This window comes from Brassica oleracea, chromosome C6, assembly GCF_000695525.1.
Source record: "Brassica oleracea var. oleracea cultivar TO1000 chromosome C6, BOL, whole genome shotgun sequence".
Classification (NCBI taxonomy): domain Eukaryota; kingdom Viridiplantae; phylum Streptophyta; class Magnoliopsida; order Brassicales; family Brassicaceae; genus Brassica; species Brassica oleracea.
The window spans coordinates 10,872,963-10,886,736 of record NC_027753.1 but is presented as its reverse complement, the minus strand read 5'-3'; the positions used below and the strand labels follow the sequence as shown (position 1 = coordinate 10,886,736).

Genomic DNA, 13,774 nt, shown 5'->3' with positions numbered 1-13,774 from the left:
CAGACATGGCTAAGCAATTCATAACAATAGTTAGGTATAAAAACTTCATAGAATAAATAAGATAAATATCAATGGAGTTCCAATCACAAATTATAACTTTGGATCTTCTCTCCTATCTATCTATAAACAATGAAACACAAATAAAGCACACTTTGCCTCTAACATGGCGGCAAAGCTTGATAATTAGGGTAAAACACATCAGGGGCAATCTTGTAAAATAGTGAAATCTTGGGCTTCAAGTCGGCTGTGACCAAACGGGCTTCTGCGCGCTTCGCTATCGATCGATACCATGACTTTTGTATCGATCGATTCTAGCTCTCTAACATCGACCGATTGTTGATCCCGATGGTCATCTTGGGTGCTTGCTACAAATATCTCCAAAATGCTCCAAAATCATAACTTATCTCCAAAACATTCTTGATCTTATAAATATAATAAATAGACTCTATAATAATATAAATATAAGTAAAAACACCTATAAACTATGGATGAAAACGGGCAAATCCATAGTCTATCAATCATCAACATATTCGTGACTGAAGGATAATGTGAGAGTCGGTATTTTAGGTGGGTTAACTTGGAATTCTGATTCCTTTTGTCGCCTTGGTTTTGTTCGTGTTGGCTTTAGCTTTGGGTAGTTGATCGAAGTTGAGCCATAGCAAGATGTAAAGACTTCATCAGAAGATAGAAAACATGGTAGTGGAGATCTTGTCTTTTGAGTCTTATAACTGGCGAGAAATCCAGGAGAGTAGGATCCTTGATACATTGGCATCCGTGATGAAATACATCCAAGAGGGTTGAAGTATGCATCTGGTTGTCGCTGATTATGAATCATGCTTTCTAGGTTTCTTTGGAGATCTTTCAACTGATTTTTAAGACTAGTCGCCTCTGCTTCTTTGTTACAAAACTGAGTCGAGTCTACCATCATGTGTCGTGCCATGGTCATCATTTCTTGATGGAGATTGTTAAGTCGACCATGTATCTCTGTTACTGAATTTTGAAGGCTGTGTAATCTTTTATTGTATCCTTCCGCCAATTGATTTATCATTGATAATAGTTGATTCTGAGCGAGGAAATTCTCAGTTTGGTAGTTGAGGACCTTTTCCGCTTGACTCAGCTGGTCGGCGCGAAAGAGTTGACAGCGTTAGAGAGAATTTTTGGGGTATGAACGATATCGTCCTTAATGAAATCTTTTCGTGGAGGAAAATAATCAAGATTTATCAACACAATTTGATGTCTCGGCTCTTCCTTCTTGTCGGAGTATTGGACTATTAAGTTGTACTTTCCATCACCGAGCGGACCGACTGAAGTATCTCCTTCGAGATATCTTCTATAGAGCGGGTCCTTCTTTTTTCTCCGACGTATGTGAATATCTTCATCAGATTCGTAGTTTTCTTCTACACAAACAGTACAAGAGCAAACATCAAAGTATTGATGTCCATCTTCGTCCATAAAAGGATAGATTATAGTTCCATCCTTTTCAACTTGATTTGGGAATATGTTCTTTTGCTGGACCGTAGAAGTCTCGTTCATCAATCTGTATCGCAAACTGAGTGAACAGTTGCTTTCGAAATGATGATGATCGAGGTATCTAGAATTTGATCTCGGTTGTTCCATCGTTTCGAGAATGAAAGCTGACTTTAGATGATTGGATAGGCGAATGGGTAGCTTGATGAAGATTTTCATAACTCGTTACCCATGACTACGGTAGTCAGCGCAGTAATTCTTCGCAAGATATTTGTCGAGGAATTTGTATTGAGTTGGGTGCTTGGGACGCAGATGAGACTTCGAAATATAGTGCTTCATCAGATGAGGGTAATACAAGATCAAGAGCGTGATCTTGAATTCGGTAGACGATCTGATGATGTAGGGTAGCTGCTACACTCTTTTCTTGCATAGGTGCTCCGATCTGTTGAAGTTGAACCTTGAGCGTCTTTAAGAGATTTGGGTCTCGTAACGAAACATTGAAATTTGGAAACAGTCTTATGAATATTGTTCATGCATTTAATGTTGTTTGAACTGTTCCGATGCAAGCTTGTTGGTATGACTTTAATCGAGAGTCTATTAAAGCTATCTGGGCTACATTTCCTCGCATGTAGGGTCAAACCAATTCTTACTACCCTAAAGTGGAGGTGAGTATATAACCCTATTGTTGCCACAATCTAGGCAGATTCTCCGGAATGTTCAGAGAGATGAACTGTTCTTCTTCCGCGGCTGGAACTTGACAGGATGAGAACTGGCTGAACTTGACATATTCCATCACCTTTCGGGTGGAGGACAATTTTATGAGTTCACGAATGCCCTTAACTGAGAAGGCACTAGGCTTTTTTTTGCGAAGTATTCGTATGGATTCACCAAAAGAAAGATAATTTCAAGAAGTTGATCGCCCGGAACATACTCGATTTCATATAAGGAACTGATTTTAGAAGAGGAAGAACAGATTTTGCTTCTAGAAAAAGTTGAAATTGCAAATTGAGAGTCGATGGATGAAGGATTTGAAGTAGACAATTTGAGAGAGTTGTTTTCCAGATTTCTTAAAACAATTAGTCATAAACAGTGATCCTATCAATAATATCGCAAGACTGTAGGCTCTGATACTTTATGCACAGAATCAGCGATCGATCATATTGACAAACGAGGCTCGGTACTTCCCAAGTAAAGGTAAGTGACATAGGCACTATCCATCGGCTGTCGGGTGTGACTTTAAGCTCATATAAAGTGTTTTAAATATTAAATGTATAAAATTACATTGAAAAAAGAAATGTGTATGAAGGTAATAAACTAAATTTAAATTTAATGTTCATCAATCTGGCACATTTACAATTAGAGAAATATTATAAAGTCTAACGAATATCCAAAGACTGGATGGCGAGTTTGGCTGCAATTGAAGAAATGTTCTCCTTGATGAGTCCCATTGAAAGTTTTAACCTCTCCATTGTATCTTTTATATCCATTGCCTTTAATTTCTCTTGTTGTAACCTTGATAGTTCTGACTGCGTCGATCCTGCAAAACAAGAAAACCCGAAAAACTATACTAAAGGAAACTCCCAGAGCCGTAATTTAATAGTTTTAAACAGAAAACCTTCTTGACTCTTGAAATCACAAGAGAGAAAAGATGTAAGAGTTACCGGAAACCGGTTGAAGCGCAGCGAATGATAAACGTTCTTGAAGGGAAGGAAAGAAGGATTCTTCACATTCTTCCGGTGGCTCATCTTCAGCCCATTTCAAAGAGTTAAGGAGACGAGTTTGTAGTAGCGAGTCTTCTGGAGCCTGTTGTAAAAGGAGGTAAGCCAACACATCAACTAATAAGAACATTACAGGCCTCTAAGGGGACCGGATGATACATTAAGTAGGTCTGTTGTACCTTAAGTTTGATCTCCAAGCTGCTGAGATTCTTAATAGATTCCTTTAGCTTGGAGATTTCTGAGGTTATTTCATTGCTGATCTCATAATTAAAACGATCTTGTATTGGTCTGACCTCTCCGGACAAATAAGGATCTGCCTGAGACAAAAAAAAAAAATCATATAGTCATTTGTTTTTTTGTGCAAAGAGATAGAACATCATAACTCACATTGCTATGATTAACAAAAGGATTAATTTTTATTTTGCATTCTTACCCCTAAAAATCTGGAAATCTTCACACGACCAGCGCCTCTTATGGAGACAAGTGCTCCAATGTCTAATCTCTCGACCTGTAATATATGGTGTTTAGCTTGACTCATCAAAGATCAAAGTCTCATGAGAAGAAGCTTACATTTTCAATAAGTACCAAGCAGCCATATCGAGCAGCAAAGGATGCTTCTGTTGCTTTCTCACTAATCGAAATAGGATCGAGAATGAAATGAACAAACATATTCTTTTTTCTTTTTATCGACTGCACGGACCAAGTAACTAGATTAATTTCAAAAGTGAATCCATAAAATAATTTGGAATTATAGATTTATACCTCTTCAAGTAGTGCCAAGTATCTTGCTTCGTATAAATGCAATGTTTTACTCTCCGTTGGTACAAGAACCTGTAACCATATGTTAAAAGCAAGACCTTAAATTTATATTTGCTGTAATATTAGGGTTTATGATTCTAACCTCGCTCATACTGAAGGGAAGAAGAGGAAGGTCGAGTGATTTGGCGATAATTTTCAAACGACGTTGTTTCACTACGCGGACATTGCTACCTCCGGAAATTGAAGTCGCCGGAATTCGAACCCAGCTGCGATATTCGGTAGGGAAGATAGAGGAAGAGAGAACAGAGGAGATTAAGGTGGTGGTAGTCATCGGGAAAACGTAAATTGCAGTATCGAGACTTCCGTGTGTCCTCCAAATTCAGCCGTAAGATACCATGTGTTTAGAAGATTAGATGGTGGGGCCCCACTAACAATTTCCGGTCTAGTTGTAACTGGAAATTTACTAATCAAAATTTATTTGAGGAAAATTTGCCGAAACCTAACAAAAATTCAGTTAGTATAATTATTTTTTGCCATTTTGTCTCTTTTTTACCGTTTTCAAATTCTGAAATTTAATAAAATAAATAGTTTTATGAACCAAAAAAATTATTAAAAATATAAACAATTAATAAAACACTCATAAACACAAACTGATATTTTTTTTTGTTCAAAAACTTCATAAATAAAAATTTTAAATTACGTTTTACTAAAAGTAAATTCCGTCTTCTACGAAAAAGGGGTAGTAGAAAATGAATTCCAAATTAAACAAGTTCATCTACCTTTTTAAGAACGTACAATTTACTTTTATTTAAAATTCTAAATAAGGTGAATGTGAATTCTACTAATTGTAATATATCTATTTTTTTGTCGAATTCAGTTTCTACGTTTATGAAGTATTATAAAATACCGGGAATGCGAAATCTAGACTCTACACTTTCGTCTACGTAACGTAGAAATTGCATTCGGGGTTTTGGTCATTGTTCTACATTGTGTAGAAGGTGCCTTCTACGGATAAGAAAACATGTTTTTGCGAAAATTAAAAAAGTTTCAGCTAAGAAAATATTCTAAAAGTATTCTAACTTCCTAAAACGTGTTTTGATTGATTTTCCTTGTCAAAATATCAAAAAAAAAAACGATTTTGTTTTTTCTTCTTCATCAATCTATAATTTCTCCATTGTTTGTCTTGTGATTTTTCAGAAACTCTTGTTCTATGATGCATATGTATACAACATGTGGTGTTTGAGAATTTGGTGCAACCACGGGATGAGTTTTTCCGGCTGATGACAAAGGGGGTAGGAGATTATTATTGGAATCAAGTTCTACTTTAGAGGATTTAAAAAGAATGATTTTGGAGGATTTTGATATGGAAGAAGATAGCTTACCGGTTTAGAGTTGAGTTATCTACCTACTAGGTTGATCAATACATCATGTCCACCTGTGATCATTGCAAACGATCGACAGCTTCAGAATTTTGTTAGCTTTGTTAAAAAGAGTGTTTCTACTCGATTGTGTGTTACATCTAATGCCAAGGCCGAGAATCCAAATGAAGCAGCCTTTGATCTTAACAAGCCGACAGCTGAGTCAACTACTGATGAAGAGGAGGGAAACTCGTTTTACAGAGGGGACAAATCAGCTCATGTGTTTGCTGAGAGGCAGAGCGAGAAGAAGAAAGAAAAGTTGAAAGGAGTCGAAGTTTATGAGGATGTCTATTGATATATGGTGTTTTTGGCACCATTGTACATATGTTTTCTAACTTGTTTTCAATGTTATATCGAATTAGTTCAGTTCTTTTCGAGTCATTTCAGGTCTGGAGTAGGCTAAAGAGTTGAAGGAAGAAGCATGAAGAAAGGAGCAAGAATTGGAGCCTTTCCCCGTGGAACAATCATGCGGAGCAGTCTAACGGTTAATCCCACTAGGAGCAGCCAGGCGATTGTTCCCGACATTTATGGAAGTTTCCATATCTTTCAAAGACTTGGCCTAATCACTTACTCACTCCTCTGAAGTCGATGGCGCCTCCATATAAAAAGTCATCCCTGTCTTAATTTTCTTTTCACGTTAGTTTTTGCAAGATGACTAAGACTCATTATTGGATTTTGCTATTGTAAGGGAGACGGATCCTCTTCTCACCAATAAGATCATCCTTAACCCTATTGATTTCTCTTTGGAATTATATGCAGTATCATTCAGTTATTATGTCTTGTTCATCTAGTTTAATGACTGAGTAGTCGGCTAGCTTGTCTAGGGTTCTAGGGTGTTGGTCGTGAAAGCTAAACATAAATAAGCGAACATATTGTGTCTTTGTTCATCTATGTTCTTAATGCTAGCTTTAACCTGATCACTTACTGCTAGATCTTAGGTTTAATCTGCTCATTAACCCTGTAGTAGATAACATGATATTGGATGAATGAGCCGAGCATCCCTAGTTAGCGAAATAGATATTAGGGTGCTCGGTGAACTTATTGGACATGATCTCTATTGATTGCAGTTGATCCCTAACCCAAACGAGAGTTTAGGCGTCAAGGTCGATCCGCAAAGGGAGCAGCATCACGACTGTGAGCTGCTCTACTTGAGTGATCCGTGTTCTAGATTGTTCTGCATTGCTCTTGAATATATGTTTGGTTTAGCATCAACACCCGATGAGAAACCCTAGACCGGCTTCTCTTTAATTTGAATTTACTCTTTGCAATCATTTACTTTACTTGCACGTCACTGCTTAAATCAAAACCCCACTATTAGTTTTTGGAAAAGTTGAAAACTAATAAGAATAAAGTGTACACTGGTCCTCTGGATTGAATCTTAAATACTATAATTACCACAGTTAACTTGACAGTAGGAAAAGTTCAGTTTTAGTGTATCATGTTTTTGCGCCGTTGCGACAGCGACCAGACATCTAACTTGCTTTTCTCTCTTTATTGCAGCTAATGATCCAGGTGTATGACCAGTAGACATACTCGGAGCAACGCACAAGGACCATTATTCACACTTAGCAACGAAGAACTCACAAGATTAGAACGACAAAACAATCAACAACTGCAGCCTACTGACACCACAATGGGTGATAATAGAGGCCATGATGATCTCACTGCTGCAATAGCACTCATGCAACAACATATGCAGCAGATGCAATAAACCATCAATACACAAGAAGCTGCTCACCAAGCAGCGGCTGAACTTGCGGCACAGCAAGCTGAGCAACATGGTGCTCCCATCAGAGAGCGGAACCCCCACGGAACTTCCCTACCACTCGCTCTGCCATCAACACACCTCCTTGCACTCGACAAGATTATGAGATCAAGCATGTTTTGATCGGCCTGGTGCAGAAAAAGATGTTCAGCGGCCTCGCAGCTGAAATTCCTTTGGACCACATCGAGAAATTTGAGAGAGTCTGCAACTTCTCTCGCGCAAATGGAGTGCCACCAGACTACATCAAATGTACCATGTTCCCATTCTCTCTTGATGGAAAGCGGCTCGATGGCTAGCCTCTCTCCTAACCGGTACCCTCACTACATGGGAACAGGTCCAAGCAGCGTTCTTAAGTCACTTCTACACGAAATCCAAAACCGCATTTCTGAGGCACAAGATCTCCAATTTTAAGCAAAAGACTGACGAGCCTTTCTATTATGCTTGGGAGCGGTACAAGGAGTACCAAAGGGAATGCCCTCACCATGGGTTTGAGGACGATTACATACTGGAAGTGTTCTATGATGGAGTGAGCTATGAGTTTCGTAATGCTCTGGATTCCTCGAGTAATAGAGATTTCATGACTCAAACAACACCAGGTGCATTCGCACTGATCGAGAATACGGCGTCAAGCTCACTCAACAAGAACAAGGAGAACGATCGCTCCAAGAGCGTAAATAGCATAGACGATCTAGCGGTAAAGGTTGACCAGCTGATAAAGGGCAATCAGAGCCAAGTGTTCATCATGGAAGAAGCCGCATCAGAGAACAATGCTTCAGATGTCACACCTGAAGCAGACAACACTGTCGACAATCAACAAGAGGTGAGCTACGTCAATAGACAAGGATGGCAGGACAAGAACTACCACCCGAACCCTAACATGAGGAACAACCCCTAACTCTTTGCGTACCCTAAGCTAGACACACCAATTGACAACGCGCAGAACAGTCAAAGACAGAACACGGGGTATCAGAAGGGTTACCAAGGAAGAACTTACGTTCTTAGCCAGGCGCACCACAACCAGTTCCAGAACCAGAAGCAGCAGACTGCTCAACAAGTTGGCCCTACACCTACGACTGCTCCGCAAGACGAGAAAAATGGGCTAGCGACGATGATGCAGAAGCTGCTCCAGGGTCAGCAAATTCAAGGAAAAGCGTTGAACCAGGTCACCACAGACATCTCCAAAATGAACCATATGTTCACTGACCTGAGCACCAAATATAACAATGTGGCTAGCCATATGCGGCAGATAGACATTCATATCGCTCAGACAGCCGAGAGTGTCAAGAGGCAGCAGGGTACTCTTCTTGGAAAGACCGACAAGAATCCTAAGGAATGCAGTGCAGTCAAACTGAGGAGTGGAAGGAGACTACCAGATGTGGCACCTAAGAAGCTAACAGCGGCAGAGAAGGGCAAGCAAAAGGAGGGCGAGCAACCGCGATCCGACACTGCTCCTCTCTCTGAAAAGGAAACGAAACAGCCAACTGAGACTGATCCAGCCCCTGCCGCTACACCTGTCGAGCATGTTCCTACGCGCGAATACACCCCTAAGGTTCCATACCCTGTTCCCGCAAAGAAGTCTCGGAAGGATCGTGAGGAGATAAAGTGTAAAAAGATGCTAGAGGATCTAACTATCAAGTTACCTCTGATTGACGCAGTCAAGATGATACCTTCTTTGCGCAGTTGGATGAAGGGTTTGGTCTCAGGAAAAATAACTGGAGACAATGAGGTTATGTTGCTCTCGAAGGAGTGCAGTGCAGTGCTTCAGAACAAGCCGATTAAGAAATTGGGTGATCCAGGAAAATTTGTTCTCTCGATACAGATTGGAAAAACAGTGTTCGCCTGTTCTCTTTGCGGTCTAGGCTCCATTGTCAACATAATGCCTTACTCTGTAGCAAAGCGACTAGGGTTCATAGACTTCAAACCCACAAGAATTTCCCTGGTGTCCGCAGATAGATCAGTTAAGTCCCCGGTGGGTATTCTGGAAGATCTCCACGTCCGAGTAGGCAACACCTTTGTTCTGGCAGATTTTGTGGTTCTAGAGCTTGACGAAGAACCAAGAGATCCACTCATCCTGGGCCGTCCTTTCTTATGCACAGCTGGTGCGATTATTAATGCTCGACAAGGAAGGATTGATCTTCACCTCGGAGACATTGCAATGAAGTTCAAGATGAACAAGTTGCTGAAGAAGCCGATGATAGATGCGCAGAGCTACTCAGTTGAAGACGAAGATCATGCACTTTTCTCTCAAGAGGCAATGATTAAGGAAATCTTAACCGATGACCCACTCGAACAAACCCTGATCCAAACTAAGACTGAGCACAACATCATGAGCGTGGACTCGGATGGCTACAACAAGATGATTGACTCTGCCAAAAGCATGGAAAAGTTAGGAGCAGACGCCGCAAGCAATCACATCACCCAGCCAAGGAACCGGCTGGATTTTCGGCAGTTGGAGAGCGATTACCGCGTAACAGGAGGACAACTGGTCGCTCCGAGAGCGGGGAGTCAGACTGATCTGCCCCACCATCTTATCTCATTGTGTTATCCATCTGAACAATATATGTTTCTTGCTTTTATTTGTATTTATTTGGTTTCTTTGAGCCTTCCTCGAATTATTTTCACAACCAGGGATGGTGTGCAGTAAGTCTGGGGGAGGCGATTGTGTGCTACTAATCTCTCTTGTTTCTTTTGGCTTTCTTGTTCGAGTCAGTCCTTGTGTTTTTATCCAGTCAGTTTTTCGAGTCAGTCAAAACTCTTGTGGGAATCAGGACCTTATTTTGTGATGATATTTTAACCACCTCGTGCTTTGACTTTCTTATCCAGGGACCTTAGCAGTGACGAAAGACCCACACTTGGACTTGGAACACCCCTGACTTATCTCACTAGACTCTCCAGAAGTTTTGAGCTGATCAGGTTACACTGGATATACATAACTCCACCTAACATGAACCTAATATTGGCTGCAATTCCTCTTGTTATGGGCACTAGATCAGGGAAACGAGACACACTCAGGACTTCTTATTCTTTTTACCAATCTTGCTGATCCTGAGTGGCTAGCTCATCTTTAGCTAGCTCCTACCTTGTACCTAAACCTTTATTCCACCTTCATGCATTCTGTTTTTCAGTTTCATATGTGCATATATGCGCAAAAAGGTCTGAGAGGAAAGGATCAGCGCAGCCTCTTACTCGTTATTGCTGCAAAGTTTCACAAAACAAGGAGAACAGTCAGTTTAGGAGGCGAACAGTTAGAGCAGCTGCTCCCGAACAGTCACCACCACGACAGAGGTGGGGAACAAGGTCGAACGAGTAGAACCACCAGTGGCACCAATCATTCCAAGCATTACCTCCCTCTCCATCACACCATCATCTTTGATCTCATCGTTTGTAATCTCAAGTAAAAACAAAAAAAAATTATTTATCTTTTATATGAGATCACTGATGGAGAAGGAGGATCATACTGAGCAGACGTCGACAACTTGTTGGACGTTGATCCTCTTGAGCCAATTCGGTTGGAGCTAGACGAAAAAGAAGATTTTGTTGTATACACTTGGCCAGTTGCTCTCTGATGAGATTGATCGGAACTCCTTCTACTTGTTTGACATACCATCTTTTTTCACACCGAGGTTCTGAACATGAGCTCTCTTTTTGAGGGACTATGAGAATTATGAGGGAAGAACCAAGGAAAAGTGGACCACTGAGAGGTAGAACAAAAAGAGTTGGTACCAACGATAAGGAGCAGGCGAACAGTCGGAGCAGTCGCTCCGGTATTAGCAAAACGAGTAAGAGGTTGTGAACATCAATGGATCCATCATCTCTTGCTATTTTGCACGATATCATGCATCCACTAAAAAAATTGGTAGCCTCTAAACACTCTTTAACTCCACAATAAAATTAGCATGTTCCATGTCTGACCGGTCTACCTTGAATAGTGTCTGTGATGAGAGGCTCACGCCATTCTTAAATGATTGTAGGGAGTTCTGTCTTGATAGTGTGGTTTTTCAGGTTTGAGATGTAGAGTATGGAGCCGATCTTCGAATAACGATCAGTGGGGGTTCAGATAAGATTGTCTGGTCCTAGTTTACTGCTTGAATGGTTCAGAGATTTGTGGTTAAGGTATGGTTACTGAGGATAGGAGAGTTCCCACACTTTCAAACCTTTCTCCATGTTCTTGATACTTGCTTTTCTTCGAGGACAAACAAGTATCTAAGTCTGGGGGAATTGATATATGGTGTTTTCGGCACCATTGTAGATATTGGATGAATGAACCGAGCATTCCTAGTCAGCGAAAGTAGATATTAGGGTGCTCGGTGAATTTATCGGACTTGATCTCTATTGCTTGCATTTGATCCCTGACCCAAACGAGAATTTAGGCGTCATGGTCGATCCGCAAAGGGAGCAACATCACGACAGTGAGCTGGGCTACTTGAGTGATCTGTGTTCTAGATTGTGCTGCATTGCGCTTGAATATATGTTTGGTTTAGCATCAACACCCGATGAGAAAACCTAGACCGGCTTCTCTTTAATTTGAATTTACTCTTTGCAATCATTTACTTTACTTGAACCTCACTGCTTAAATCCAAACCCCACTATTAGTCTTAGCTAAGTTGAAAAATCATAAGAATAAAGTGTAGACTGATCCTCTGGATTGAATCTTAAATACTACAATTACCAGTGTTAACTTGACAGTAGGAAATGTTCAGTTTTAGTGTATCATCTATGATGTTGATACCATGATGTCTGAAAAAGAGGACACACATGATATGTCAAAATTTTCTCTGATGGATGTTTTGTTAAGAAGGGACAATTTTTTTAGAACAAAACTTTGTTGAATGGGACTTTCGAGATATGTGCAATGAAGCATCACTTTGACTATCAGGTTATCAAATCGGATAGAAAACCTTGGAATGTTAGATGTTCAGATAATGCATGCAATTGGAGTGTTCGAGCAGAGGGTTCGAAGGATTCTGCATATTTCCTTATCAAAAAGGATGTCGGTGAACGTACCTTCAAGCAAAACCAAAGCGGGTAAGACTACTTCGGCAAAAACTATAGGCAGTCTGATTATGCATAAGTATGAAGGCGTTAAGGAATGGCCAAAATGTAATGACACCATACAGATTATGAATGCTGATCTCACATTCTTTAACATGGGATGCGCGTGAATATGCGATCAATGCAGTTAGAGGTATTCTAGAGAGAAGTTATGGAAAAATACCGAAGTACTTGCACATGCTGAGAGTGGCTAATCCGGGTACACATTCATCTTATGACATTGATAGCAATGGGAGATTTAGGTACCTGTTTATTGCATTTGGACAATCGATACGGGGATTCAACAAAGTCATGAGGCGGGTTATTGTGCTCGATGGGACTTTTTTGAAGAGTAAATACAAAGGAGCTCTACTGGTTGCAATTGCTGTAGACGGGAATTCTAATTTGTTTCCTATTGCATTTGGAATAGTTGACTCAGAGAACGAGTGGTCTTGGATATGGTTTATGAGGAAAAGGATCAAGGACGGTCCTTAGTTATCATTGATTCCTCGCTTCTCAGATCGTGTCAGGAAATCTAGAGTGCGAAGTAGATGCTTCTCACAGCCATTTGCAAAGCTTCGAGCACTCGTTATTGCGGAGATAATAGACAAAGGAGAAGAGTTTATGGAGGAGGCTTTCACAAAATAATAATAAAGCTTCAGAGAGTAAACATTGAGACTTGTTTTGGAGCGAATTCTCATTCTCATCCGGACTGAATCAGATATCCAAAAGTCAAGCTAACAAAGCGCTGAGTGGAGGCAACCCACTATTAGGTAATTTCATCCAGTTTAGTTTAGATTATTACTGATTTTCGTTTGATATTTATTGCAAGTAAAAAAAAAAAGATGTACAGTGATGACGACACTGTAGCATCGATCGACACTGTAGCAGAAACGTCGATCGGCACTATAACAGAGGTACTGTTCATCAGAAAAAAATAGAGAAAAAGATCCAAGGTTCATGAGTTGAGGACCAACATCGATCGACGGCTGGCCAGCGTATCGATCGAGAGAGCATCATAAGTATCGATCTCCACTTAATTGTGTTGATCGATACTCACATCAATGGCAGGGATACTCGCGAAACCTTGTTAATATTATCCTTATGATTTATTTCCCCACCAATCTTAGACTATATAACGATGGTGACAGTGTTGTTTAAGTCTGGAGGAGGTTCTACTAATATTGTGTTTTAGTTAGGTATTTAGAAAAAAAAAAAAAGATCCGAGTAGACGATTATAAAATCAACCTATGAGAGCATGTCGATATCGATCGACTGTACATCACCTGCAGCGACCGATGGTAACTCATTTCCATCGATCGACACTTAACCCGGTCAGGTATATCGTTCTAACTTGTTAAATTGTGTACTTATGATTAGTTCTCACCATAACTCCGACTGGATATACACTGGGGACAATGTAATTTATGTTTGGGGTGATGTTTACTGATATCTAGTTTATTGTGAGTCTTATCAAATGTTTTAAAAAAAAAGAAGTTTTTATCGAGTCAAGAAGGGAATTATGATCAAATCCAATTTGATTGCTACTCTAATCACTCTCTAGCACCATCTAGATTTATTAATTGCAGGATGTATTAGATAGAAACACCGCAGTG

The 13,774-nt window shown here is 40.2% G+C and overlaps 3 protein-coding genes across 3 annotated transcripts; 2 read left to right on the top strand and 1 right to left on the bottom strand.

The window, feature by feature from the left end:
- Positions 1–2,709: 2,709 nt before the first annotated feature.
- On the bottom strand, positions 2,710–4,335 carry LOC106298467. Its single transcript, XM_013734605.1, has 7 exons — positions 4,087–4,335; positions 3,948–4,016; positions 3,756–3,875; positions 3,619–3,693; positions 3,365–3,502; positions 3,129–3,270; positions 2,710–3,004 (listed from the first exon to the last, which is right to left on the bottom strand). Exons 1-7 carry the CDS (start codon positions 4,273–4,275, stop codon positions 2,844–2,846), a joined length of 894 nt encoding a protein of 297 aa, XP_013590059.1. The 5' UTR covers positions 4,276–4,335; the 3' UTR covers positions 2,710–2,843.
- Positions 4,336–7,270: 2,935 nt separating this feature from the next.
- On the top strand, positions 7,271–10,437 carry LOC106297469. The gene is made up of 4 exons (XM_013733704.1): positions 7,271–7,376; positions 7,424–7,947; positions 8,041–9,631; positions 10,253–10,437. Exons 1-4 carry the CDS (start codon positions 7,271–7,273, stop codon positions 10,435–10,437), a joined length of 2,406 nt encoding a protein of 801 aa, XP_013589158.1.
- Positions 10,438–12,115: 1,678 nt separating this feature from the next.
- On the top strand, positions 12,116–12,653 carry LOC106297468. The gene is made up of 2 exons (XM_013733702.1): positions 12,116–12,227; positions 12,307–12,653. The coding sequence occupies exons 1-2, from the start codon at positions 12,116–12,118 to the stop codon at positions 12,651–12,653; spliced, it is 459 nt and encodes a 152-aa protein (XP_013589156.1).
- Positions 12,654–13,774: the final 1,121 nt, after the last annotated feature.

What these genes read in the sequence shown, in the direction of transcription:
- LOC106297469 (XM_013733704.1), top strand. Translation starts at nt 7,271, where the DNA reads ATGTTCAGCGGCCTCGCAGCTGAAATTCCTTTGGACCACATCGAGAAA. An exon ending in CTGTCGACAATCAACAAGAG is followed by an intron (nt 7,948 to 8,040) that starts GTGAGCTACGTC and finishes GCGTACCCTAAG; the next exon opens with CTAGACACACCAATTGACAA. An exon ending in GGTCGCTCCGAGAGCGGGGA is followed by an intron (nt 9,632 to 10,252) that starts GTCAGACTGATC and finishes TCTGTTTTTCAG; the next exon opens with TTTCATATGTGCATATATGC.
- LOC106298467 (XM_013734605.1), bottom strand. Translation starts at nt 4,275, where the DNA reads ATGACTACCACCACCTTAATCTCCTCTGTTCTCTCTTCCTCTATCTTC. An exon ending in GCTTGGAGATCAAACTTAAG is followed by an intron (nt 3,271 to 3,364) that starts GTACAACAGACC and finishes CTTTTACAACAG; the next exon opens with GCTCCAGAAGACTCGCTACT. An exon ending in TGCGCTTCAACCGGTTTCCG is followed by an intron (nt 3,005 to 3,128) that starts GTAACTCTTACA and finishes CTTGTTTTGCAG; the next exon opens with GATCGACGCAGTCAGAACTA.
- LOC106297468 (XM_013733702.1), top strand. Translation starts at nt 12,116, where the DNA reads ATGTCGGTGAACGTACCTTCAAGCAAAACCAAAGCGGGTAAGACTACT. An exon ending in CGTTAAGGAATGGCCAAAAT is followed by an intron (nt 12,228 to 12,306) that starts GTAATGACACCA and finishes CGATCAATGCAG; the next exon opens with TTAGAGGTATTCTAGAGAGA.